At 49.9% G+C, this 27,163-nt stretch overlaps 2 protein-coding genes across 2 annotated transcripts in view; both read left to right on the forward strand.

Annotated features, from left to right (window-relative positions):
* The first annotated feature begins 438 nt into the window (after positions 1-438).
* RADIL (Rap associating with DIL domain) overlaps positions 439-27,163 on the forward strand; it is a 64,032-nt gene continuing 37,307 nt past the window's right edge. The window contains 2 exon segments of the mRNA XM_057315174.1: positions 439-532; positions 4,445-5,043. Of these exon segments, the coding sequence (XP_057171157.1) occupies positions 4,509-5,043 (535 nt within the window). The 5' untranslated portion in view covers positions 439-532; positions 4,445-4,508.
* On the forward strand, positions 9,656-22,373 carry PAPOLB (poly(A) polymerase beta). The gene has a single exon (XM_026516346.4). The coding sequence runs from the start codon at positions 16,106-16,108 to the stop codon at positions 18,032-18,034; it is 1,929 nt and encodes a 642-aa protein (XP_026372131.1). The 5' UTR covers positions 9,656-16,105; the 3' UTR covers positions 18,035-22,373.

The raw sequence follows: 27,163 nt of genomic DNA on the forward strand, positions 1-27,163 counted from the left end.
CAAAACAGCCCACAAGTCCCCTGGAGCCTCAGGCCAGCAAGTGGCACCTGAGCTTAACACAGCCCCGCCTCTCCTGCAGAGGCCCCACCCCTTGAGTTGCAGACGTGAGCAGCCAGCCCCGCCCTCCCCGGAGACCACGCCCCTGCACTCGAGGCCACGCCCACATCCATTAATTGGCCGGCAGGTGGCGCTAGCGCTCAGCCCAACTTCTCACCAGCTCCGCCCTTCCCTCGAGGCTCCACCCCCTCGAGGCCTTATCCTCGGTATTAGGTGGCCGGAGAGGGAGGCTCCGCTCCGCCCCACCAGGCCCCACCCCTCAAGCACCGCCCATCAGTTGGGTGGCCGACAGGAGGCCCCACCCCACCCGACAGACCCCGGCCCCGCAAGGCCCCGCCCCGTCCGTTGGGCGGCCGGCAGGAGGCGCCGCGCCACGCGCCGGGCGCGGGGCGAGGGCGAGGGCGAGGGCGCGGGCGCGGGCTAACGGCGGTGTGGGAGCCGCGCGGGAACGCGGCGGCTGCGGGCTGTGCCGGAGGTGAGTGCCGGGTGCGCGAGGAGCGGCGGCCGGGGCCCCGGGGCGCAGAGCCGGCCGGCGGGGAGGCTGCGGGGCGCGCGCTGGGGCAACGGGGCCCTCACGGGGCATCTCCCGGGCCGTTCCGGCCGGGCTTGTCCTGTTGCCATGGAAACCGGCCACTGTCGGGCTCCCGGCGCGGCCCCGGGGGGCGGGACCCGAAGAGGGGCGAGCGCAGGAGAGGGCGGCGGGGCCCTTCGGGTTCCAGGGTTGGGCTGCGGCCACCGTCCCCTGAGACCCGGGAGTCTGCCCCCCACTGCAGGGCACCCAGGGCCTCAGTCTCCCTGGTGGTCCCTTCGAGGGGGTCTGGCAGCGCGGGCGCTGCGGGGGAGCAGGACACGGGGGTCCGCGCCCTCCCTCCAGGGTCGGCGTGACATACCCCCACCTCCCGCCCACAGCCGGTCTTGGTTTTCCTGCTCACACAGCGGCGCGTTCCCCACTCGTGTGCCAGCTGAAAGCATTGTCTCCTAGCTATTTCTGTACCACCTCCAGCCCCTCGACACATACTGCATCTAAGAAAACATGTTAAGCTGGAGCTCCTGGGAGCCCCGCGGAAGAAACTGGCTTATTTCCCATGAGGGAGCCGGTTGGTGGGACCGCTTGGGGGGGGGGGGGCGGCTGCAGACCCACCTGCTCAGCACCACGCGCCACACACACCTTGTTAAGTGTTTGGTTAATCTGAATTGCCCCAAAGAATTTGCAAGTCAAGGGTGATTACAGGTGTCTCCAGTTAGCACCTCTTGTGCATTCCAGAGAGGAGCCAGTCCTTAATCCCATTGGTGGAAAAAGTCCCCTCTCAAGAGGGTAGTATGTCAGAATTACATCTGATTAAATTATTTTTGTATTTGAAAGCATTGCTCTGGCTAGAGCTGTCAAGGTAGGATTTATGCATGGTGGGGAGAAAGCAGAGTCCGAGAGTCTGCCCTCTTCCTTCCCCGTCCTGGTGGAAATTCTAATGAATCCCACATTGCGGTGTTGGGCCGGCCATGTGCCTCCACCCATTTCATCAGCCCGGCCCTGACCTCGCTCATTGCCCTCACTGGTGTGACTTGAGCTTGTTTTCATCAGAAATTGGATTCTTCTGGAGAACAAGAGAACAACATCGCCTAAGAGAAGCAACAGCAAGTGTCGTACACCCTTGGGCCTGTGTTTCCGCAAATATTTGTGTGAAAGAGAAGAGGAGTGGGCAGCAAAGGGAAAGAGGTCATGCCTCCGAAACCCGGATCGGGTCCCAGGGCGCGCCTCGCTCCGGAGGGCGCGCCTGCGCTCCTGCCCTTGCTAGGGACTGTTGGCGGTACATTGGGACAAATAGGGCGTCCTCTGCATACTGCAATTGCGAAGGACGCTGGCGAGGGACCACGTGGCCGCTGTTAGGGGCTGCTCTCTGAAGACGGCCACAGAGAGAGTGACCATGGGGAGAAAAAGGCTTCCTGACCAGAGAGACCAAACAGTCCAGGGTCTGTGTTCGCCTGGACTTCTTGGGGCTTAAGAAGGAGCTCCTGAAGAGAGCGGATCACAGTGTCCTACATTTTCTCTGCTCTTGATGTGATTTTGCTAACTTTGCCTTGGAATCCTGCAGAAGTGAAGGGAGGGGAGCTCACTTCTGAGGCCCTGGGAGGGGATCCAGCAGCTGTGTCAGTTTCTGTTTCTTGTTTATTGAGGCAGAGTTGTATATGCTTCAGACCTTACAGGCCTGGACCCCGTGCCAGGCACAGAATAGTGGTTCCGTCTACGCTGTATCTAGGCGCCTTTCTTGCAGTTTACGACATCATATTTAAGTTCACGTTTAGACATTTTCTGGAAAGGCAGCGGCTTCCAAGCCTCTGGGCCACTTTGGGTTTGGGCTGAGACCCTGGGGCCCGTGCTTGAAGGAGGCGGCCAGGTAATCGGAGCGGCTGTGGAGGGTTCAGGTCCTTTGAGAAGGTGCTGGCCCAGAGGCTTCTGAGCTGGGGTGTCCTGAGAGGCAGAAGGCTCACGTGGGAATGGGAACTTGGCATGCAGGTGCTATCCGAAATGCTTCAGTTGTGTTTGACAGGCCCATGTGGGGGCGCCACGGCCAGCTCTGGCCTCCTTAGGATTTCACGAGGAGAGGGGTCGCATATTCCTCAGGGGGAGAGAGACCAAGCCTTTCTAGCCTGACCCCCAGAGGCCAGACAGAGCCCCAAATGCTTGTTCCGCTTCGGACACTGACCGCCTTGAGCGAGCTGCTGTCTTCAGGAAGCTGGTGTGCAATAAAGAGCTTTGCTGGGGGAAAGCATAGGTGATCAGCTGCGGAACAGGAGTGTCCCCCGTCCACCCCCGAATGGCGGGTGTTAGTGTTTGGAACCTCGTCTTTGGCGCGTGAAGCTGTCAGAAGCATTTTGAGGAGTTCGGGTTTCTCTGAGGATGTATGGTGGCTGACAGACCCAGGCTGGTTCTAGAGGAGTTGAATGGCGGGTCTGCTTCCCCACTTCCTCACGACAGCCCTGGACGGAGTGAGGGACTTAGAGAATGTGACGGAAGCCTAGTGGATGGCTAGCAAGAGCACCGAGCACAGGCCCACTGTGGGTTCCCTTGGGGTCACTGTGGTCCTTTTGTTTGGGGGGGCTCCTCAGTGACTTTCTCCTGCCCTAAGCACACAGCTTCACTTCCAGAAAGACGCCTCCAGGGCCCTTGGAGCCAGGACTGGGTCAGGACTGAGGACACTGACTCCAGCCGAGTGAGCGCTGACATTCGTCACAGAGGCAGGTGCTCACTGCTGTACTCACTGGGACCTGGGCCACTGTTTCCAGAGCCTTGAGAGAGTAGACTTTTCTTGGTTGGTCTGTCTGCTGTTGTCTTTGGCGAGGGCGTGAGCACAGAAGTTGGGAGTAGGGTAGTTGGGAGATAGGTTCGGTTTTCCAGCGTCCCCAGCTTGTTGCAAAGCTTTGGTGTTTATGAAGCAGAGCCTGCCTTCCTGCTCACACTACGCTTGGGCGGGGGGTGGGGGTGGGGGTCCTGGTAAACTGTCTCTTTAGAATCCTAGCCCTTCAAGCTCTAATCATTAGGATTATGGTTTTATGAAACACCAAAGCGTCCCGGAGCTGTTTTCTAATTTCCCCAGCAAGATCGCCTCTCTGGCCTGGACCGGGCCTGAATACCGGGCTGGATGTGGTGGGTGGAATGCATACATTCCAGTCGTGCCTCCACGGATTCTAGAAGAGCCCTTTTGTGTCCACTGTGGTCCTGTGGACATCGTAGAGCTGCTGTAGCAGGGAAGCAGCTCCTCCAAGCCGGCACCTGTCAGCGAGGAGCCGCGTTTCGGGGGATCTGTGTACTGAGTGATCACTCAGTTCTCTGTTAACGTGTCTGTGACTTTGCCTGTTTTCTTAGATCCATTGGTGCTTGTGGTTAATGTCCCGTGTTAGAGGCTGTGGTGTAGGAGAGGCTGAGCTCAGGGAGACCAAGCTTGCTGCCCTCTGTGGGCTGCTTCCCACGGGACCGGGCCGGCCCTGTCGCGATTCTGCTAGGCAAGTACGCTCATCCATGTGCCCGCCGCCACTGTTTCTTGGCTGCCTGCCACTCCGGGCACATGTGCCCAGCTCTCCGCAGAAGTCGAGCCCTGTGGAGGAGCAGGTCTTACCTCTTGGTGACCTCTTCATGCTTCCTAGTAATGGCTTTCCTTGAAGGGTGCTTCAGGCCGTTCGAACCTGCTGTGTCCCCTGTGGCCTCTGCTGGCTTCAGTCATATTCTGACTCAGGTGCTCTGTCGGCGCTTGGCCGGAGGTAGTGTGCCCGCTGGCCGTGTTGGGACATGGGGCCCTGGATGGCCCGTTAAGTCCGCCAGATTCACTTGAGCCTTGTTTGCTCTTGCCATTCATGATGGTCAAAGCTAACCCACCTTATGTTTTTCTCCCAGGACACAGCCTTTTCCGTGCCATTGGCCAGTGCCCTCCGTCCTTGTCCATGACGACGGGCCCACCATGTTTTATGGGACCCATTTCATCATGTCTCCACCCACCAAGAGCAAGCTGAAGCGGCAGAGCCAGCTGCTGTCCAGCGTGCTGTCCCGGACGCTGAGCTACAAGTACCGTGACCTGGACACCACCTTCTCCAGCCTGGGCGCCAGCGACGACCCCGCAGAGCTCTCCACCCAGCTCTCGGCCCCTGGGGTCCTGAAGGTGTTCGGGGACAGCGTCTGCACGGGAACCCACTACAAGAGCGTCCTGGCCACCGGCATGTCCAGCGCCCAGGAGCTGGTGAAGGAGGCCCTGGAGCGCTATGCCCTGAGCCCCGAGTGCGCCAGCCAGTACGTGCTGTGTGACGTGGTGGGCCAGGCCGGCGACTCGGGGCAGCAGTGGCAGGCCGAATGCTTTCGGGTCTTTGGGGACAACGAGAAGCCCCTCTTGATCCAGGAATTATGGAAACCCCGAGAAGGCTTGTCCCGGAGGTTTGAGCTAAGAAAGAGGTCAGACGTGGAAGAGCTGGCAGCCAAGGACGTGGACACCATGACCGCAGGTGAGGAGGGGAGAGGCCTCAGGGAAAGCGGACGCTGGCCAGGGGAGACCTGAAAGGCAGAGGCTCAGGGATCTGTTTGGGGGAAAACTCAGGAAGGTATGTTTGCTCTGTCGTGGTGTTTGAGGACTTCTTAAATTTCCCACTTTAATCCAAGTTGCCATGGAGACTGCAGTTCGTCTATACTGCAGGATGCGTGCTGGTGCTTTAGTCTTGCAGTCAGGTGCTTGGTTGGTGTGGAGAGCCATGCCCACCGTGCACGCCTTGTCAGTGCGGATGGCAGGTGCATTACGGAAGTCCGGTAGTGCCCCAGCTACTGGGTGGATCTCAGGGAGAGGCCAGTGAAAGGACAAGGGAGGAAGTCGGGTCTGCAGAGGTGACGGGGTGCATTGGGTGTTTGTGGGATTGTGGCTGCCTGGGGCAGTTGGAGGCCTGTGGGCCACTGCTCCGTGTCTGCCCACTGTTCTGTTGATGGAAAGTTGATTATCTTAATAGGTAAATGCCATAAACAATAATTTTCCTCAAATGCCAAAAGAGCCTTAAATGTATCTCAAATCATATTTGACTTTTTCTTAATTTCCTGGAGAAAATGGCAGCTTTATGCAAAGAAGGGACTTGTCCTATGTGGCCCTGAGTTGTCATTTGATTTCATGATGTGCCAAGGTTGGCCTTGAACACTCCTGACGTGCTGTGTGTGTCCCCGACGTGTTGCAAATGCTCATTCTCTCTAGCTCTGCTTCTGCTCTGGGGCCCGCTTTGTACCTTCAGTGTGCGGAGATGAGCTGTGGGGGGGAGGTTGGTGGGTCTCCCAGGGGCTGGGGTCACTCAGACCTGATGGGGACCTCTGAGTCTCACAGTCCAGGGGGTCACAGTTGCCATTCAGCAGCAGTGGCCGCCTGTTACCTTAGGCAAATTAGTTCACCTCTTGTGGCCTCGGTTTCCGGATCTGGAGAATGGGGGTGTGCCTTCCGCGTTGTGGGCATTAGTGATACAGTAAAGCACGTAGCATGGTGCTTGGCAGACGCGCAGGGAGTCATGGTTGTGTATCACTAGCGTTTCCCATATGTGGTAAGCAGTTTGTTCTGTGTGCTCCTAGTCTGTGCTGAGGACAGAGCTGGGGGGTCCTTCTGACGGGGGGAGTTATCACTGACGGCGTTGGGACTGGCTGGTACACGATGATAATCAGAAGCAGGCCCAGGTGTAGTTGGTGTGGTTTCCAAGCATCCCTGGACCGGCACCCCGAGCACCCCCACCCTGCGAGCCCAGGCTTTGGTTTGTCATCTGGTCCTGCCTTGCCTCCCACGAGGCCAGGCAGACCTGCTGAGGGGCCGCACTGGTGTTCGGGTCCTGGTCATTGTCCTGCCTGGTGTTTTCTCTGCTGTGTGGAGGGCAAAGGCGCAGGGGTCACGTGCCCCGGGTACCCGGCCAGGGCCTTGAAGACCTTGCTCTGTGTTGCACAAGTGATGGCTGGTGGGGGACGGGGGCCCAAACGCCATCTGCAAGACATGGGACTTTGTCTCCTGTTCACCAGCCCCTTGTAGAGGCCTTCCTTTTACATTAGTCGAGGCAAGAGATGGCCCCATTGCCCACAGCCTATTCAACTTGGTGTTGGTTTTGCAAAACCTTTCAAATAAAGAGTCTATTGAACGGGACCAGTCTCACTGACACACTTCTCCGGGCTGGAAGCGGGTTGTGTTACCTGCCCGAAGCAGGCCTGCTGGACCTCGGGGAGTCAGCCTTCGCTGCTAGCCTTCCCTTGGGGTGTGGTCCGGGCACTCCAGGGCCTCCTGACCCTGCTGTCCCCCTTGCCCGTGACGGCAAAGATGGGGCAGTGAGGCCTGCGGAGGCCGTGTGTTGTCTGAGCCGACCCCAAGCAGCTGAAGAGTGTTCCGTGTGTGGGGATGATTCTGGGCCAAGTCTGATAATGAGAAAGAATCTCAAGCTTGTTGGTCTGCCTGTTCGGGAAGACTTTGCCTCGTATCTCCTGATTGACAACCCCCCGCACCCCCGCCGTGCCTGCCTGTCCTCTAGAGAGCGGGCGCCCCGCTGGCCTGTGTGTGGCCGTGAGGCCGCGTGGGGGCATTTTCACAGGTGAAAGCAACGCCTACAGAAGTGGGGCGTTCAGTGTTCAGGAAGGTGCTGGATTCCCCAGCAGGACAGTGCTCCATGCTTCTCTGTTCTCCTTCTTCCCCCAAAGAGCAGGCGAGCTTGTCCCTACTCTTCCAGTGAGCCAGTAGCCTGCCTCATCTGGGAACGGTGGTGGAATAGAGAAGGGACTGCCTGCGCGTGTACGCACATGAGCCTGCGTGTGCATTATGTGTGTGCGGCGTGTGCGTGCATCTGTGTGTGCACGTGACTTCATGCCGGCCTGGGAGTCGGGGCGCACTAGTCCTGGTTTCAGAGTGAGCCGTAGCCGACACCCAGGGCATGCGTCCTGGCTGCTCTTTGGAGCTGAGGAGCAGCTGAGAGCGGGTGCCGGGAACCCACCCCAGGCCGGGCTCCTGAAGACTCACGGGGGTTCCCTCTGAATCACGGCGTGAAAGAGGGTGTGCCGGATGCTTCCCCGAGGCTCTCCTTCACCATTTGGACCACTGTTACACACCCATAGTAATGCACTCAGACACTTTGGGTTTTGTTTTCATAAACACTGTCTTTTCACAGCTGCCAGCTTCCCCCTGATTTCCAGAGTATCAAAATATTGTGCATCCGCTCTGGGGGAGAGGCGGCTGGCGTAGGTGGGGCGGCAAGGCCTCTCCTACTTGCATATTCCCAGAAGCCTGGTGTTTCGGATCAGGAGCATAGACAGGGCTCTGGGTCCTGTCACTGCCATGTAGACAGTAATCACTTCTGCGCACTTTGGGGAGGGGTGACGACTGCGCCATGTGGTCTTTATCAGCGGCTTGGGAAGGGCGAGAGAGAAGGTTCGTTTGTGTCTCCGGGACGGAAGAGTGTATGCAGCCTAGATTTCTCAAGCTTGACCTCAATGACGTTTTAGGCCCATGGTTTGCTGCGAGGGCCGACCTGTTCGTTGGAGGGTAGTTAGCAGTTCTAGGCCTCTGCCCCTTAGATGCTAGCAACACCCCTACTTGCTGTGGCAACCCAAAATGTCTCCGCTCACTGGCGGGAGTCCCTGGGGGCAAACTTGCCCCAGATTGGAAGCCACCAATTTGGACCTAGTGGCCTAAGCTTAGTTCGTTGGCTTCACTGGGGCCAGTGGCCATGTAGCTTCGTGATCCTCAGGCCACGCTCCCTCTTCTGTGGCTCGCTGAGGGACTTGGGGGCCTTGAAAGCCCAAGGTCGTGAGGCTGACATGCAGAGCCGCTTTTTCCGCCTGTGGGTGCCTTTCTGTGCGGCCTACACGGCCCTCAGAGGCTTGGCGTTGCTCCATTCCCTGCAGAGAGGGTCTCCTTCTTTGCTTTGGGTGTGCCCTGTGAAGCAAGCAAGCTTAGAGCATTTCCGAAGCTTCTGGACCCGAGAGGTGCAGGCTACGCCATTGCAGGGCCTCTCTGCCTCAGCCACGGGGCTTGTGCCTAACCGCCTTCAAGTGTCTGTACAGTGTGGGGCATACAGTAAGTGCTCGTTAAGTGCCTCTCGAAGGACTGATGCACGTAAGGAGAGCAAGCTCCTCTCTAAGTCCCACTTCTTGTATGCATCGAAGCCTCCAGAGTTGGAATCTGTTTTCTTTGCTGGGGGATGGGGATGGGGACGGGGAGGAGAGAGGGTGGTGTGCTGATGGGGTGACAGTCCCTAGTGCAAGCTGTGGCTTGAATGACGAGGAATGTGCCCCTTGGGCACCTGACAGTACAACCTGCCAGCCCCCCCCCCCCCTTCAGGCCCAGTGCGAGTGGCCAGTGGTGGCAGATATGTTGTCTCTGAGCGTCTGACTTTGGTGTGTGGTTCCTTCCACCTTTCTGTCCACGGGTGGGCAGATGGAGGCTGGCCACCCAGTGACGGAAATGTCGAGGCTGCAGAGGAGCCCTCTGCTGTCTCCACTCCCTGGTTGTGCACCATGACTCCTGTCCTCACATGTCCCCCAATCTCCCGGTGCTTTTGACGTTTTCCTTCTGCAATGAATCTGATCCTAAATAACTTCTCTCAGAATGAAGGAGGCGATCTGGATTTTCTTCTCTTTTTTAGGCGTAAGTGCCTTGTGAGTCTTGAGTGAGACTCCTTCGAGCATATTCACAGGGATAGCATCATTGTGGGCAGAGTTTTATGTGGTTTGGTGAAAGGCAAGACAACCGCTATCTTTTCTCATCAGTCTAAAGTAATTGAGCTTAAAAGACATTTTTGAGGATTTTTAATTCAAAGAGAACGTAAAGTCGAATGGTAACTTGCTCGCAGCCCGTCTCATCCTTTAATTCACTGTGTAGATTTTTAAAAAATTCACAGCCTTCAGTTTCACGTAGAAGTGCAGCATTGGAGGAAGCTTGACTGCCCTGTTCCCCCAAGCTGGGTGGCGCCCACCTGGGGCCTGGCCAGCAGCACCCTGCCTCCCTGGGGACTTCCAGCCACATTATATAAGGAGCCTTCAAAGCTTACTGCAGAACACACGCCGGGGGGGTGGGGTGGGGTGGGTCAGAACAGGTGTAAAATGTTGGCAAGGTGTAAACTATAAGAGGAATTGGCTAAGGTATGGCCAGTGTGGACATTGCAGGGGAGGAAGTTAGCCGGTGCGGGAAGTGCACGCCTGCGGGGATGCAGGCTCTCCCGGGATGCTGGAGCCGGAAGGGCTTAGGCGTTGGGTTGAGGAGATAAGCAGGAATACCAGACATCCTTGGTCCCTCGTCTTTCTTCACATTTGGCTCCCAGTTGAGATGCTCACAGTGTGAGAATGGATGTTAATTAGTTGTCATGAGTAACTAGTGATTCTAGCAACGAAATGGCACTTACCTCATATTTTCTGAAACCTCTTTATAGTTTTACTGAAATTGATTTTAAAATTCTGGAAGAAGTATATTTTAAAAAAAATCCATTAGCCAGGATTTGCTTTCTAACTAGTACAATACATCCTCCTGGTTCTCGATGTCTTCTGTGTTGTACCAAGTTACCACAAAATGAACCAGCCTCTTTAAAGTTGTCTTCAAACAGGTAGACATAAAAGCAAAAGTTTGAATTTGGTTAAATGGAAAGAGAGACAACACATGGTCCAGTTAACCATGTGAGGCATTTCCAAGAAGTATTAGCATATTAACAACTATGTTTTATTAACATTTAAAGCAGGTTGGTATCTGTTGGTTCCCAAAAATGACTTATAATTCTGGGGAAAGATTTTGGGGGATCTGTTTGATTCATATAGAATAGTGTCTCTTACTGGTTTTAGATAATATACTCAGATAAACCGAGAATGCTAGACAACTATCTTTTTTTTTTCCTTCTGATGGTTGAAGTGGCAGAAACGTTTCCGGAGATGTTGAACACATGTTCACATGGGTACAGAGTGAAAGCAGTAAGTGAGGCCCAAGGCCACCTTCTTTGCTGTGCTGTCCTCGCACAGACGGAGTCCAGTTTGGGGAAAGGATCCTGGTTCTCAGATGCCCAAGATAGGTTTGAACAAGATGAGCAGGGGTAGGGGAGATTGACCTCCTTAATTCTGAGACATGTTTTATTTTATTTATTATTTTTTTTAATGATTTTTTATTATATTATGTTAGTCACCATACAGTACATCCCCGGTTTCCGATGTAAGGCTCGATGATTCATTAGTTGCGTATAACACCCAGTGCACCATGCAATACGTGCCCTCCTTACTACCCATCACCGGTCTATCCCATTCCCCCACCCCCCTCCCCTCTGAAGTCCTCAGTTTGTTTCTCATAGTCCATAGTCTCTCATGTTTCATTCCCCCTTCTGATTACCCCCCTTTCTTTATCCCTTTCTTCCCCTACTGATCATCCTAGTTCTTATGTTCCATAGATGAGAGAAATCATATGATAGTTGTCTTTCTCTGCTTGACTTATTTCACTTAGCATTATCTCCTCCAGTGCCGTCCATGTTGTAGCAAATGTTGAGAACTCGTTCTTTCTGATAGCTGAGTAATATTCCATTGTATATATGGACCACAACTTCTTAATCCAGTCATCTGTTGAAGGGCATCTCGGCTCCTTCCACGATTTAGCTATTGTGGACATTGCTGCTATGAACATTGGGGTGCATATGGCCCTTCTCTTCACTACGTCTGTATCTTTGGGGTAAATACCCAGTAGTGCAATGGCTGGATCATAGGGTAGCTCAATTTTTAACTTTTTAAGGGACCTCCACACTGTTTTCCAGAGTGGCTGTACCAACTTGCATTCCCACCAACAATGTAGGAGGGATCCCCTTTCTCCACATCCTCTCCAACAATTGTTGTTTCTTGCCTTGTCTATTTTTGCCATTCTAACTGGCGTAAGGTGGTATCTCAGTGTGGTTTTGATTTGAATTTCCTTGATGGCTAATGATTTTGAACATTTTTTCATGTGTCTGTTAGCCATTTGTATGTCTTCATTGGAAAAGTGTCTGTTCATATCTTCTGCCCATTTTTTGATTTGTTTATTTGTTTCTCGTGTATTGAGTTTGAGAAGTTCTTTGTAGATCTTGGATACCAGTCCTTTATCTGTAGTGTCATTTGCAAATATATTCTCCCATTCCGTGGGCTGCCTCTTAGTTTTTCTGACTGTTTCCTTGGATGTGCAGAAACTTTTAATCTTGATGAAGTCCCATAAATTCATTTTATCTTTTGTTTCTCTTGCCTTTGGGGATGTTGAGACATGTTTTAAAACCATGGTAATTAAGGCATGTGGTTTGGGGGCAGGAACCTCCAAGCAGATGGAGGGAACAGAATAGAGAAGGCAGAGGCAGACCTATGTTGACTGACCCAATGGGAATTTGGTGCAGTGTAGATTGCATCACAGATAGTGGGGAAAGGATTTTGTAAACAGTGTTAGGATCATTGGCATCAGCTAAGAGAAATAAATATTTCATAAGAAGGCTTAAAAAGCACAAACCATAAGGGGAAAAGGTAGATGGATTTGACTATATTTAAGTTTAAACTTCCTGTTCAACTAAGGACACTACATAATAAGATTAAGATCTACCTGTCGTGCGGTAAACTTCAACTCATTGCTTTTGACAGAGGCATAGTTCTCCATCATAGACATACACCGCATTATCCATTCCCCCGGTCACGGGCACTCAGGTTGCATCCAGCTTTGTCCTACTACAAACAATGGCATCCCGCCCTCTTGAGGGTCTGTGCAGAGTTCTCTGAGGGTATTCTCCCAGAAATGGAATTTCTGGCTTGTAGATATGTCCACTTTGTTTCCTAGTAAGCACTGCTGGACAGCAGCTTCTCCTGAAAGGCTGCTATGACAATGGTGTGCTTTCTTGGGGGCTCTTCCACATCCTTGGGCACTGAGTAGGAGCCCCCAACCCATGAAAATCTCCCCTGGAAACGCTTTCAGATCAAAAGGTGCTGTCGTGTAGTGGGGTACTAGAGTCATGCAGCCAAAGAAACTCCCTGTAGCCAACTGGTATGAGTAGCTGTGAACTGAGTCACGAAAAGATTTCCTGAAGGTTACAATGTGTAGATTTGAAACTGACCTCTACCTAATCAAAATTCAAGAAATGAGTCTTCTGGATATTGATTACCAGGGACTCAGAGGAGAAAGAATTTTCTTTTGTTGTGCTCATTCATTCGTCAGCAAACATCACTGAGTGCTACCCTGTTGGTGCTTGACGAGATGTGTGTGTATATATATGGCGGTTGACAGATAGATCGTGTGCTTATGGAGCTAAGAGTCTAGTGGGAAGTAAAGGCAAAGAATCACATAGAAAACATCTATTACAAATTGCGGTAAGTGCTCTGGAAGAAAAGCAGATGTGCTAATTTAGCATAAAGATTAGGGAAATTGTCTCTGAGGAGATAAATTTTAAGCCAATCTCAAGCAGGACAACACGTTAACCAGGTGAAGAGTAGTGGACACCTGGTGGAGCCAGAAGAGCTTTCCGGGTAGAGGACAGAGCATTACATACAGACTCGAGGATGAGAGACAGTGAAGCAAATGGAAGGCATTGGAAGAAGGCCATGTGGCTGGAGCATGGGGAAAGCTGTGGGCATTGAGGCTGGAGAGAGAGTCAGGGGAAGACCAGCCTGGGTTGTTAGATATTTTAGATTTTAGGCTAAGTATGATGGGAGGCCACTGAAGGGGTTAAAAGACCACTCTGATTCCTAGTAGAAAATACTTGAAAAGGTCAGTAATAGGCGATTAATTAGGTTATTATAGGAATCTATTTGAGAGTTGATGGTAACCTCAAGTAGAGTTATGAGGGAATAGGTAGAAGGAGTGTATGAATCCCAAATATATTCTGGAGGCAGAATCAACAATATTCGTAAATGAACTAGATGTTGAGTATGAGAAAGAGGGAGGTGTTGAGAATGACTCCCAGGTTTCTGGTGTGCGCAGTTGGGGTGGATGGAGATGGCATTTACTAAAATGGTGACTACTGGGAGAGAAACAAATTATGGAGGGAAGAGTAAGAGCTCTCTTTAGGTTAAGTTTCAGATATTCAATGGAGGTGGAAGATAGGAAGTCAAATAATATGGATCTGGAGCTTAGAAGACAGTCTGTTATGGGGCTCCTGGGGAGCCCAGTCGGTTAAGTGTCCGACTCTTGGTTTTGGCTTGGGTCATGATCTCAGGGTTGTGAGATCAAGCCCTATGTCGGGCTCTCTCTGTGCTCAGGTGGAGTCTGTTTGGGATTCTTTACCTTTCCTTCTGTCCCTCTCCCCGCCCCCCCCCTTAAATAAATAAATAAATAAATAAAATCTTTTAAAAAGTGTTACAAAAGCTTAAATTAAGCTGTAAATAGGTGATATTTAAAGCTGAGAAAGTTGAGATCTAGGTAGTGAATGTACATATGATAAGGAGAAATGAGAGTTTAATATGGAAACTAGAGAAACACCAACTTTAGAGGCTACGTAATGGAGGAGCAGTCAAAAAATTAGTCTGAGGGGGGCCCAAGATGTACAAGACAGCACAAAGAGTGTGGTGCCGTGGAGGCCAAGAAGAGGCTACCAAAGGTCAAAAAAGATGTAGACAATTGGATCCATTGGATTAAGCAACATGGAAGTCACCAAAGACCTTACTGATAGCTGTGTTGCTGGAATGTCGAGCATGCAAACTATATTGAAATGGGTTGAAAAATAGGTACTTATATTTCTTGGAATATGTGGGATTACTTATCCTAGAAAATCTTTTTATATAAAAGTACCTGGTAGAAGTGTTGGTTGAAATGTAAAAAAATCTCCTTTAAGATGCAGAGCTGAGTACCCAAGAAAATAAAGTAAATCCTCAGGAGTGAAAAAAACCAAAAAGAGGTACTTTGAAACCTCAGAATCTTAGCTGATTCTGTAAGCTATAATTGCTCTGGAGGCATTTGCCAGTCTTTGTTATCAAGAAACTTTAGCAGCTGCCCAAGAGAGTCCTAGAGCTTCAGGACCTAAAGAGGCAGGGAGTTGGAATTGAAACCCCTGGATATGGTTGCAACCCTTGAAGGGTGACACACTGAATGAAAAGATGGAAGAGGAAGAATCCGACACCTGGTGAAAGGAGGTGACAAAGAGTTCTCTTTCTCGATCTGGGCTCTGGGTGGGGAAAACTCTTCCCCAGAATCAAAAACCACTCTTCCTTTCACATATGTTTGGGGTTCAGAATCACACTAAGGTCATTGGGCCAGTCCCTGGAAAAGGAACTAAATTAAATTACGGTGTATAATTTGATAGTGTACAGGACATCTGATAGAAACAAAGCAATTCCTCTCTGGAAGAACAGCCACACAGTCATCCCAAACCTCACCAGTGATGAGCTCACAATCCCAAAATTACAAGACCCATGAAGTGATGCCTGAGTCAGTAGAAAACAAGCTAGAGTCAGATTCTCAAGAATAGCAAGAATTGGAGCCATTAGTTATAGAATGTTAAGTAAGTTTAAAATATTTACTGAATAAAAGGTAGAAAGAAAACAGGAAATAATAGAATGTCTTCCAAAGAGGCAGGGAAGATTTGGAAAAGAACAAGATAATGCTTCTTATAATTAAAAATGTAAGTATTTAAATGGCTGCTTCAGTGACGTTTTAAACAGCAGACTGACAACAACTGAAGAGAGGATTGGAGAACTGAGAGGTAGGTGTGGCATCACCCAGGAAGAAACAGGAGGTGAGACATGGAGAACCCAGTGAGAGAGTCTATCACGTGGTGTGCACAGCGTACTCCAAGGACGTGCCCGAACTGCTTCCGGGGCTCATGGAACGAAAAGCACGAATCTTAGATTCAGAAATCACGGTATAAGGTAAATGGAAAGTCAGCCCCTTGACACCTAGCAGCGGTACTGCAGGACACAGGGCAGGGAAGATTTTTACCACTGCCAGAAGGAACAGACAGGTGAACAGGTCAGCCAGACTGCAGACTTGTCAACAGAAACTGTGGAAACCAGAGGCGGCAGATAGAACTTTCCAGCTGGAAAGAACAGAACTGCCAGCCCAGAGTTGCAGACCCAGCTAAACCACCAGCCAGGCACTGGGCCACAGAGGACGCAACGGGAGGCCATTCACTGTGAGGGGTTTCTGAAGGACACGCCTTAGGGTGAAGGCCACCCGAAGCTGCCCCTGGAGACGAAGCAGATCCGAGGTATAAGAAAAAATGGTGATCAAGGGACTAGACGGTAGGTGTGTGTAAACAGTACTGGTGAGGCCGAAAACAAGGCGTACGCCTGACCACCTGCACCTGCCTCGGTCCTGCGGCAGAACCTCGGAAACTACAACTCCCGTGAGGCTCCGCGCGGTGCGCAGGCGCCGTGGCATACGTGGCGTGCGTGGCCGTTCTAGAACGCCGCTCTGAGGGCCCGGGCGCCATGTTTGGGCCGAGGGGACAGCAGAGAGGCGCTTGAAGCGGCGGGAGTGGAGCGGGAGCGGGTTGGACCTGGGCTGGTAGGAGCCCCGCCCCTCCCGCCTCAGCGGATCATGACCCGGGCAGCGGCCGTGGAGGTCGCGGTGGCGGGGGACGTGGCGTGGCAGGGCCGGCGCTAGAGATGATGCCGTTTCCGGTGACAACCCCGGGATCACAACAGACGCCGCCGCCGCCCAAGCACTATGGCATCTCCTCCCCCATCAGCCTAGCACCCCCCAAGGAGACTGACTGCATACTTACCCAGAAGTTAATTGAAACCCTGAAGCCCTTTGGGGTTTTTGAAGAGGAAGAGGAACTGCAGCGCAGGATTTTAATTTTGGAAAAATTAAATAATCTGGTAAAGGAATGGATACGAGAAATCAGTGCAAGCAAGAGCCTTCCACAAGCTGTAATTGAAAATGTTGGAGGGAAAATCTTTACATTTGGCTCTTACAGATTAGGAGTACATACGAAAGGTGCTGATATTGATGCGTTGTGCGTTGCGCCGAGACATGTTGATCGAAGCGACTTTTTCACCTCGTTCTATGACAAATTGAAACTACACGAAGAAGTAAAAGATTTAAGGGCTGTTGAGGAGGCATTTGTACCAGTTATTAAACTGTGTTTTGATGGTATAGAGATTGATATTTTGTTTGCAAGATTGGCACTGCAGACTATTCCAGAAGATTTGGACCTAAGAGATGACAGTCTGCTTAAAAATTTAGATATTAGATGCATAAGAAGCCTAAACGGTTGCCGGGTGACAGATGAAATTTTACATCTAGTACCAAACATTGACAACTTCAGGTTAACTCTGAGAGCCATCAAACTATGGGCTAAATGCCACAATATCTATTCCAATATATTAGGCTTCCTAGGAGGTGTTTCCTGGGCGATGCTAGTAGCAAGAACTTGCCAGCTCTACCCAAATGCAATAGCATCAACTCTTGTACGTAAGTTTTTCTTGGTATTTTCCGAATGGGAATGGCCAAATCCAGTGCTACTGAAAGAGCCTGAAGAGCGGAATCTTAATTTGCCCGTATGGGACCCAAGAGTAAATCCCAGTGATAGGTACCATCTTATGCCCATAATCACACCAGCGTACCCACAGCAGAACTCCACATACAATGTGTCTGTTTCAACAAGGATGGTCATGATTGAGGAGTTTAAACAAGGGCTTGCTATCACACATGAAATTTTGCTGAGTAAGGCAGAGTGGTCCAAACTTTTTGAAGCTCCAAGCTTCTTTCAAAAGTACAAGCATTATATCGTACTTCTAGCAAGTGCACCAACAGAAAAACAACATCTAGAATGGGTGGGCTTGGTGGAATCAAAAATCCGAATCCTGGTTGGAAGCTTGGAGAAGAATGAATTTATTACTCTGGCGCATGTGAATCCTCAGTCATTTCCAGCACCTAAAGAAAATCCTGACAAGGAAGAATTTCGTACGATGTGGATGATTGGGTTAGTGTTAAAAAAGCCAGAAAACTCTGACGTTCTCAGTATTGATCTCACCTATGATATCCAGTCTTTCACAGATACGGTTTACAGGCAAGCAATAAATAGCAAGATGTTTGAGATGGATATGAAAATTGCTGCAATGCATTTAAGAAGAAAGGAACTTCATCAACTATTGCCTAATCACGTGCTTCAGAAGCGGAAAACACATTCAACGGAAGGTGTCACTTTAACAGCTTTGAGTGACAGCAGCCTTGACTTGTCTGTGGACGCTGAGGACAGCATGTCTGTGCCTTCACCTGCTAGCACTGTGAAGACCGGCCCAGTGACTGGCAGCTCTCAGGGCAGAAATAGTCCTGCTCCCACTGCAATGGCAGCATCAGTGACCGCCGTACAAGTGACTGAGGTTTCCTTGCAACAAGTGAATCCCAGTGAAAGCTTAGGGGGTGCATTGAGCGAAAGCCTTCCTCAGACTGCCGCACAGCCAGCCCTTCTTCCACCACCAAAGGCCACAGTTGCCAGAGTTGTTTCTTCAACACATCTGGTAAACCATCCACCCAGGCCTTCAGGGAGCACTGCAACAAACATAGCGAATCCTATAGTGGGAGTCTAGCAGACGTTCTCACCTCATGAAGGACCAAGGAAACTCAAAGAAGAGGAACAATCTCATAAAGAGACAAGACAACTCCATTAGAAACTATTCAGACAGTGGCTGGCCTCGTGGCAGACATCCAGTACAGAACTTTCTAATATCCCGGCTCTCCGTGCAAATCCTGTTCCTGTTCCCAGGAATTCAGTAGGACAGATTGAACTGAAAAACAACCTCAAGGGTCCATAAACTATATCTGCCAGCTCAACCTGTTGTCTTCAACTGCTAAAGGAGGAGAATGAAGGGTACCAAACTAGATTTGACTCAAACTAGATTTAGCCTTATTTGGTAACTTCCTTTACTTTGGCTAATCTTGATCAGAAGTCCAGGTTAGTATATGATGCTAGAAGTACTATTATAAATGCGTCAGCTGCAGTTATAGTAACTATTTTAAAGGACTACTGCCCATAAAGAGAAAAACAAGAGAAAAAAAACCCTCCAGCTATATTTGTACCCATGCCTGACATCTGGACTGGATTTATGTTTGATGCATTGTTGGGGAAAATTTGCAATACAAACTGGTATCAGAATTCCTTCTACTGATGATGCACTTTATGTATATTTTTATTAGAAAGTAGAACTAATTTTAAGCTTTTCAGCTTGATGAATTTTAGTTTTTTCCTGAGGAGTTTTCTTCATTATTAATTGTCAAACTGGATGCCATTGTGCAGTGTGTATAAACTTCAGAAAAAGCATAAAAGTCCCATCTAGCTCAGTCCCCATGAGGTAGCTATAACCCTTTAAAATGTCAGCTCATAGGGTATATATTTGACATTGAAACAGTAATTAGTTAGTCTTTGGTTTTGCTGGGACACAGTCAAGAAATAATATGTTAGTTTTATCTGTGGAACTGTTTTAGAGTGCATACGATCAGCAGTCAAACAGCAAATACCGTCTCAGAGCTCACAAAGCTCCATATTCTCTTGTCCTTAAGCATTTGTCCTAAAACAAAAAAGCTTTTTGCTCCCCGCTTTGCTTGTATGTACAAGGTATGCTTGTATGTAGATTCTTTCAAAAAACCCAGAATGCTAGTGTATTCTTAACCATGATGTGAAACCCACAATCCTATGGCCACATGGTACAAAACACTGGATTTTGGTTCCATGGCTAATATTTCAGTAAAGCTTTCCCGAAAGTAATGAATTGGAAAACAGTCATCGGTCTTGGATGCTGTTTGAGCTACACGTATGAGAAATTTTGTATGCTCCACAGAGTATCTGCTTATGGCAAAGTTAATTTCCAACTTAAACATGTAAGCAAAAAGGCATTTTCTCCAAAATATTTAAACGATTTTTATTTTTAAAGGACTCTCTAAAATTTATCAGTAAATTTTATACGTAGAAACATACAAAATAGTTTCTAGCAAGTACTTGATATCTAGTCAGCTTCCTGTTTTTGTTTTATCCTATAAGAGATTAGGAATTCCTTCCTTTAAATTAAAAAAAAAAAAAGACCACTCATAACTAAGTGGCAGGACATCCACGTTTAGGAAACGTGAATGGCAAACAGATATAGAGGAATGGAAACTCGGTCTGTCTTAATTTGGACACAGAAAGCCTGACAGTTTTTCCAGTTAGCCTGGTCCTGATTCCTACCCTCCTCCAACTGTGTTCCTTTCTACCACGTGTGCATTTTTCATGTGAAACTATAATTTCTTAAACCCTTTCCCCGTCCTTCTGGATTAACTTTCCGAAGTTGGAATATAGTCTTCTTCCTTTTAGGCTCTGCAGTAATTGAGGCTTTCTTTTCACCCCTACTTTGTGATGTTGACTACACAGTGTTCGTGTTGCCCACATCTTTGCCCTGTGCAGTCACCTTGCCCTTCCACCGCAGTAAGTCAGGTGAAGTGTGCACAGGAGCTGTGTATTTCAGATGGCTGTGGGGTCCGGCTGGAATTGCCCGGCACAAACATAGTCTTGTCATTTTGTTTACAACATTGGGGGAAAATTAGTTTATTAAGTGTTTCATGTAACTATACTTGTTTAACCAAGCTGGAAACTTGGGGCTTTCTAGTTTTCATTAACTGAATATCAGACTAGTTTTTTCACATGATGTACATAGTGTCTCATGGCTGGAGTTGGCTTTGTTTTATAAAACCTGTTCCCCTTGTATTTTTCAAGCGCTATTTTGAAAACAGATGATGTATTTCTCCATTGAAAACACAATAAAAATAAAGAAGCAAACAAAGGGGTTTAAATCTGACAATAGGAGTTCAGATGCTCGGGACGCCTGGGTGGCTCAGTTGGTTAAGTGTCTGCCTTAGGCTCAGGTCATGATCCCGGAATCGAGCCCCATGTCCGGCTCCCTGCTCATCAGGGAGTCTGCTTCTCCTTCTCCCTCTGCCCCTCCCTCTGCTCCATTTCTCTCTCAAATAAATTTAAAAAAGAGAGGTCAGATGCTCTTACATTGTTGCAGAGGAGGATAAAGGCACTGATGAAATTTTTGACTTTATTAAGTCTAGAATTCCTGTTATGTTGGGACATGTGGAAAGGTTAAAACTTCAAGAAGGTAAAAAAAAAATGGAGTGAAAAAAAATCAAAAGAAGGTGGGAAAAAAGGGGGGAGCATAGGAAAAAAAAACAGGTAAAAAGAAAATGCAGTCTAAGATGGTAGAAATGAAACCAAATATACGTCACTATATATAACAAATGGACCAGACTTCCTGACTGAAAAGTGTCAGATTCCACGGAAAAACCGAGTGCAGCTCTATGCTATTTACGAGAGACGCATCCAAAACGTAAGATGGAAAGAATGGAAAAAATACATGCTAAGGAAAAGAGACTGCTAGAGTGACGATATCATCCAGGCAGATTTCAGAGCAGAAATAACAGCCAGTGACCAGAGTGACCACTGCTGTAATGATAGAATAAATAATGTACCATGAAAATGGAACAATTTAAAACTTATTTGCACCTAATAAATTAGCCTCAACATAGAGTAACATAACAAGCAAAGATGAGCAGAAATTGCCGAAGTGTCATTGTCACAGAAGATTTTAAAGCAGCTCTTTCATTAACAATATCAAGCAGACCAAGAAAAAAAGAAAAAAAAAAGTGTTGAACACAACAGAGGTTGGCAAGCTTTTCCTATAACGGGCTAGATAGTAAATATTTTCAGCTTTGTAAGGCCATATGGTCTCTGTCTCAACTACTTAACTCTGCCTTTGTGGACTGCGAGCAGCCAGAGACGATAGTAAACAGATGGCCAGGGCTGGATTTGTTACCCATCCCCCCCGCTGGCGTTCGTCACCCCTGATCTACTGGACATTTATGATGGTACCTTCCACCCAACAACTGGGAAGTGTATATCATTCTCAAATAAGCACTGGGCATGTGCAAAAATTAGCCTCCTGCTTGATCAGATAGTAAGACTCAGCAAATTGCAGAATATCTGATTCATAGAGCATATTTCTGATTATGAAATAGGTTTTCTTTTATTCAATAACAAATAGCATAGAGAAGAATTTCCTGAAGAAGACACACAAAAAATGGCTCAAACCATTAAAGACTGATGAACTGAATCTCTTAATTGTATTAAATAATGAACAGTGAAAAGTGAAAAGCAAGCTCAAGCAGGGAGATTTTAGAGTACATAAAACTGACAAACGATTACTATCCGGAATATAACAAGGATGCCAAAAACAGTCTGTTCAAGATCAAACTACCAATCAAACACGGCAAAAGAAGTGCATAGGAGTCTCAGAAGAGGAGCTAGGAATAGACAGTAAGCACAGAAAGGTGCCCCATCTCATTAGCAGTGAGGAAACACAAATTAAGAGCATAGAAATCTGTCTTACAGAATGTCAGTCTAGCAACATCCGCGCTTGTGGAGTACGGGGAGCCGTGGGAGCTCTAGCACAGGGTCTGTGAAAGTGGGAAGTGCTCTGTAGCCCTCAGGAGACAGCTTGGACTTCCCTAGCACCATTGGCCTGCTCGCACGTGCCTCTGCCCCTGGGCTGTGGACCATTGATGTGCTTCAAGGTGCCTGTCTGTGGGCCCCCTCTGCAGCTGCATCCAGAACGCTACACCCCTCCAGTTGTCCTCCAGTGTACATGTGTATTTCTGTATATGCCATGGTGTCAGAAGAGTCGGGAAGCACTCTCCTAGAGACTCTGTCCCGTGGATCACCAGGAGAGGAGTACGGGAGAGTTGGTAGTAGCGTTTTGTAATAGTTTAAAGCTTGAAATGACCCACAAACCCATAAACGGGGAATGGATAGTGGTGGCTTCATGCAATGTACAGTGTAGAGCTGTGGGGTTAAGTGCACCATAGCTACGTGCATCAACATAGAGGTATCTCATCACATTTAGGAAAAAAGAAAACTGCAGAAAAATAGTGTGATACAAATAATTAGAGCTGTATAACTGAGGGTTACAAAAATGTGTGGTCTGACCATAAATTAAGAATAAGGGAATGTTAATCACAGAATCCAGAGTAGTGCTTGCCTTTGGTGAGATGAGAGGTGGGGAGAGGACAGGGAGCCTAGAAATGTTCTACCTTTTTCAAGTTAGATGGTGGATGAAGCAGTGTTCATTTTATTATTGGTCTAAGTTATAAATGCTTTCATATGTGTGACTACTCTCTGGTCAAAAAAACCAACACCCGGTGGTATCTTAGAAGCCTCTGTGTCCGTTAGGAACTGTATTTGGCCAGGTAACCAGCTGAGCCCAGGACAGGTTTCTTTCACGCTACGGCGGTGGTAGGTTCAGGGCCAACAGGGTGGCTTTCCAGGTCATCAGAGACCCACAGCTCTTCCACGTTTAGCGCACCCATTCTAGTTCATGCCTGCAGTCCAGAAGGTCCCCTCCAGTGCAGGATGATTACAGGGCCACTGCCATCACAATGGCGTTTAAGGCAGGAAGAGGGGGCCAGGCAAAGGTGTCCCTGCCAACGGTATCCTCCTTCTGTGGAACTTTCCTAGAAGCCCCAACGGGATACCCTCCTCGCTCACTGACCGGACCTTCATCGCATGGCCATGCCTATCTGCAAGACAGACTGGAAAAGGTAGTTTTTGTGAACCGGGTGTGTTATCTCATTGTTCCTCACCATGATGCTCTTAGGAAGGAGGAGAGAGCGGGTCCTGACCAGCAGTGATGGCCATCACTCAGATATTTAGAAGTTAAACACTTCCTAGTGACTCAGGGATCAAGAAAGACTTTAATGTGAATCAGAACTTGTGGGATGCAGCTGATGGGGGATTTGGAAGGAGGGTCATAGCTTTTTTTTTTTTTTTTTTTAGATTTTATTTTGGAGAGAGTGCGAGCATGAGTGGGGGGAGGGGCAGAGGGAGAGGGAATCTCAAGCAGACTCTGTGCTGAGTGTGGAGCCCAACATGGGGCTCAGTCTCACGACCCTGATATTATGATCTGAGCCGAAACCAAGAGTCGGATGCTTAACTGAGCCATCCAGGCGCCCCAAGGAGGGCCATTGCTTTAAATGCTTATACTAAATAAAGCCTGAACACTGGTGAGTTACCTGCCTACTGGATTAGGTAAAAATATATGTCTAGTAAATTCCGTGAGAGAAGAAAGTAACCAAGATAGAGCAGAAAGCAAACAGAAAACATGCAGGGGAGAGGACCAATAAAATGAAAAGTAGGTTCTTTGAAAAGACTGGAAGTCAAAACTGGGAAGACTGATGAGGAAAACAAAGATGGCGCACAGCAGAGGTCTCAGAGATGTGAAAGGGGTGCAGCTACGGTAGGGTTTTTTTTTTTTTTTTTTAAAGGATCTTACGGATAGCTTTTTGCCAGTGAATTTGAAGACTTAGATGAAATGGACATTCTTCTAGAAAAGTTAGCCTACCAAAGCTCACTCAAGGAAGAGTGAACACTTGGACAGTCTCCCCGAGAGAGTGTGCGTGAGCAGTCGGGCGCACGCCCAAACCTGACCCGACCATGCAAACGCCAGACCCGAAGTCTGTACAGGCCAGTTCCTCCCCAGCTCAAGGACAAGATTATTGCAATACTGCACCTCCGACTGCTCCAGAGGACAGAGAAGAAGCGACTGCATGAACCCAAGAAAACCTTCATCTCAGAGCCAGAGAAGGGAAGGGTGAGAAAGCGGGCAGGGGCTGGGGTGGGCGCTCCAACATGGCGAGCCCGGGGCTTTGATCTCTCACAGCACCACTGCTCTTGTCCCTGGGACCGGCCAGTGCTTTCAGGACCAAAGCAGCAACTCCCGCCTCTGGGGTCTTTTCGTTCAGATGTTGGCCGAACAGTTTCTTTCTCAGCTTTTATGCCCCACACGGCCAATGTTCGCTGTTTTCAGTGGGAATGCTGTCCTTGTCCAAAATCAGCCGACTGGTCCTGATTAGATTGTTGTATTTTAGGGAACAAACACCTCTCTTAATGCTAACACATACACTCATGTTTAATTTTACATAAATTTGCTCACATGATAGAAACTTTTTACCAGGGAATTCTGCGCTCTCACATCAGGGCCTCTGCCATTCGGATTCCTCCCGATTTCCTGGTGGTAACCTGGTGTGGGCCCGTGTTAGTTTTCTCTTGCTATATAATAAGTTACCACAAGTGTAGCAGCTTAAAGCCACACCCATTCCTTAGCTCACAGGTCAGAAGTCTGGCGTGGCGTGGCGTGGCTGGGATCTCAGGGTATCACAAGGTCGAATCTGAGGTGTCAGCCGGGCCGAGTTCTTGTCAGGAGGCTCATCCTTCCTGTTGGCAGAATTCAATTCCTCGCGGTTATCAAACTGAGGTTCCCATTTCCCTGCCGGCTGTTGTCTTGGGGTTGCTCCCACCTCCTTTCCACGTGGCCCGCCACCCTTCAGGTCAGCAGTGTTGCGCCAGCCCTCCCTTGTTCTTCAAATCTTTGACTTCCTCTCGGCTTTTAAAGGCTTCTGTGCTTGGGGTAGGCCCACCTGGGTAATCTCCCTTTAGATGGACGCAGAGTGAACTGATCATTACATCTGCAAAAACCTCTTTTGCCATAAAGCAGAGCATCACTGGGGGCATGATGGCTTCCGCATGTACAGGTCCATCCTCACTCAGGGAGGTGATTATACAAGGGCAAGGGTCACTGGGGGTCACCTTAGGTCTGGCTACCCACGATCCATAGCTATGTCCGTAGCAAGGGCAAATGCTCCAGCCGTCTCCAGGCCCCACGGCCCTGTGCCTTTAGGTGTCCGTTCAAGTCCAAATGCTCATCGTGTACATAGTATGAGTCAGGTGCAGAGCAGGTGCCCGAGGACATGCAGGATGTGCAGCCGCACAGGTAGGTGCAGGGCACAGGCCTCCCCACCTGCGGGCCTGTGGGACCAGAAGCTCTCGGCACGCAGTGGCCGGCCAGGTGCAGGACAAAAGTCATGGCGTTCCGGGTCAGAAAGAGGGCAGTGGACAGCGAGAAGGAGTCGCTGGTCCAGGCAGTGTTTGAAATCCGGCCAGGCAAACGGCAGCTGGAGTCCGTGGTTCAATTTCAAGGCCTGGGAACACTCTGCCTGCCGTCCTCTGGGCTCTGAGCCAGCCTTTGTTTTCCCTGAAAGCTGGGACTCCTCCACAGCCCAGCGAGTGGCTTCCTCCACCCGCTGCCTGTCAGGGGCCTCCTTTCGTGCCCGGCTCCCCCAGCCCTAGTGTGAGCTGCTTGTTCTCGAGGACCTGGAGGCTGTGCTGGGCGTGGATTCCAGGGGCATTCACCTGTCACACAAGCCACACCCACAGACCATGCGTCTGACGTGGCCCTTCTCCCAGCTTCTGCTGAGATGCGAGGGTGCTCGTAAGCTGCTCCAGCGGCCCTGGCTGGATGAGGAGAACCGAGAGGAGCACCCTTAGTCTCTTGAAAGGGTCTTTGTGTGGCCCAGCGCTCTGACCTCCAGATCCTTCCGAGGCGCCGAGAGAGGGCTGAGTAGAACACTGAGCCTCGTCTCTGTGCCACACTCCCCCTCAGCAGGTTCTGCCTCTTGGCCTCTTTTGTCACGCGGAGAGGCTGAGGGTTTGCAGTCCTGCAGTCCGGTTCCTTTTTGATTCTCAACTCTTCCATTTCTCTCCTCTGTGCCTCTTGAGACAGGCAGCGAGCGGAAAGCAGGTGGCTTCTTCCGTTCAGGCCCTTCAGTTACAGGTCCTGCTTCTGCACGACCAGGCCCCTTCCCGGGCTTCCGGGAACCGTCCCCCGTGTCCTCGTGAGCCTCGCTGCAGCCCTCTCGAAGTCGAGATTCCCAGGGCCCCCTGATCACAGCAGCTGCTGCTTCCTCGGATGTGGTTTAGGGAAGCGCTCTTCATTTTCTTCTGAGCCCTTACCCGCAGCGTCTCTCCTGCCCGCGTCTCTACGAATAGCCTGCTGCAGGCCGTCGGGACTCTCTGCCATGCTGCTGGAATTCTTCCGGCCTCCACGCTCTGCCCGACTCCTGAGTACCTTCCCCGTTGTAGGTATTGGTTACAGCAGTGCCTCACTGCCCAGCACGCAAATCCACTGTCATCCCTGTAGCAAATAACCACACATCTCGTGGCTTAAAACAACACTCTTTCAGTATCTCACGGTGTCAGTGGGTCGGGAGTCTGGCGTGGGGTAACTCGACCCTCTGCTCACTTGGCGGCTAAGGGCCCTCAAGCCCGCAGGTTATCGGCAGCGTGAGGCTCCTTGGGGTTGTAGGACTGAAGTCTCCATCTGGCCTCTGCCTTTCCGTCTGCTGCTGCTAGCTGTCAACCAGGGGCCCCTCCGAGCCCCGCAGTGGAGCACCCCCTTGTTCAAACCCTTCTCACAGGTCAAGTCTCTGATTTCTGTGACCGGCTGGAGAAAACTCCCTGCTCCGATGGCACTCACGTGATTAGGTGGGGCCCCCTGGATTGTCTCTGTATCTTTAGATCAACCCCGTCGGACTTCAGTTACATCTGCAGAATCTCTTGGCCCTTGAACACAATGATGGGCGTGATACCAGGGGGCGGAGGTGGGGGTCGTCTTAGATTCCGCCTCCCGCAGTGGCCTTCGGTAGTTCCTCTGCGCTTGGGCAACCCCGTGCAGACTCTACTCCAGTAGGTACGTGCATGGCTCTGGGTCAAAGTGTGTTGCTTTAGCAATGGGATCATATACTTAGTTTTCCTGCCAAACTCCTTCCACATCTTTTTTTTTTTTTGGTTTTATTTA

The sequence above is a fragment of the Ursus arctos genome, unplaced genomic scaffold (assembly GCF_023065955.2).
Source record: "Ursus arctos isolate Adak ecotype North America unplaced genomic scaffold, UrsArc2.0 scaffold_2, whole genome shotgun sequence".
Classification (NCBI taxonomy): domain Eukaryota; kingdom Metazoa; phylum Chordata; class Mammalia; order Carnivora; family Ursidae; genus Ursus; species Ursus arctos.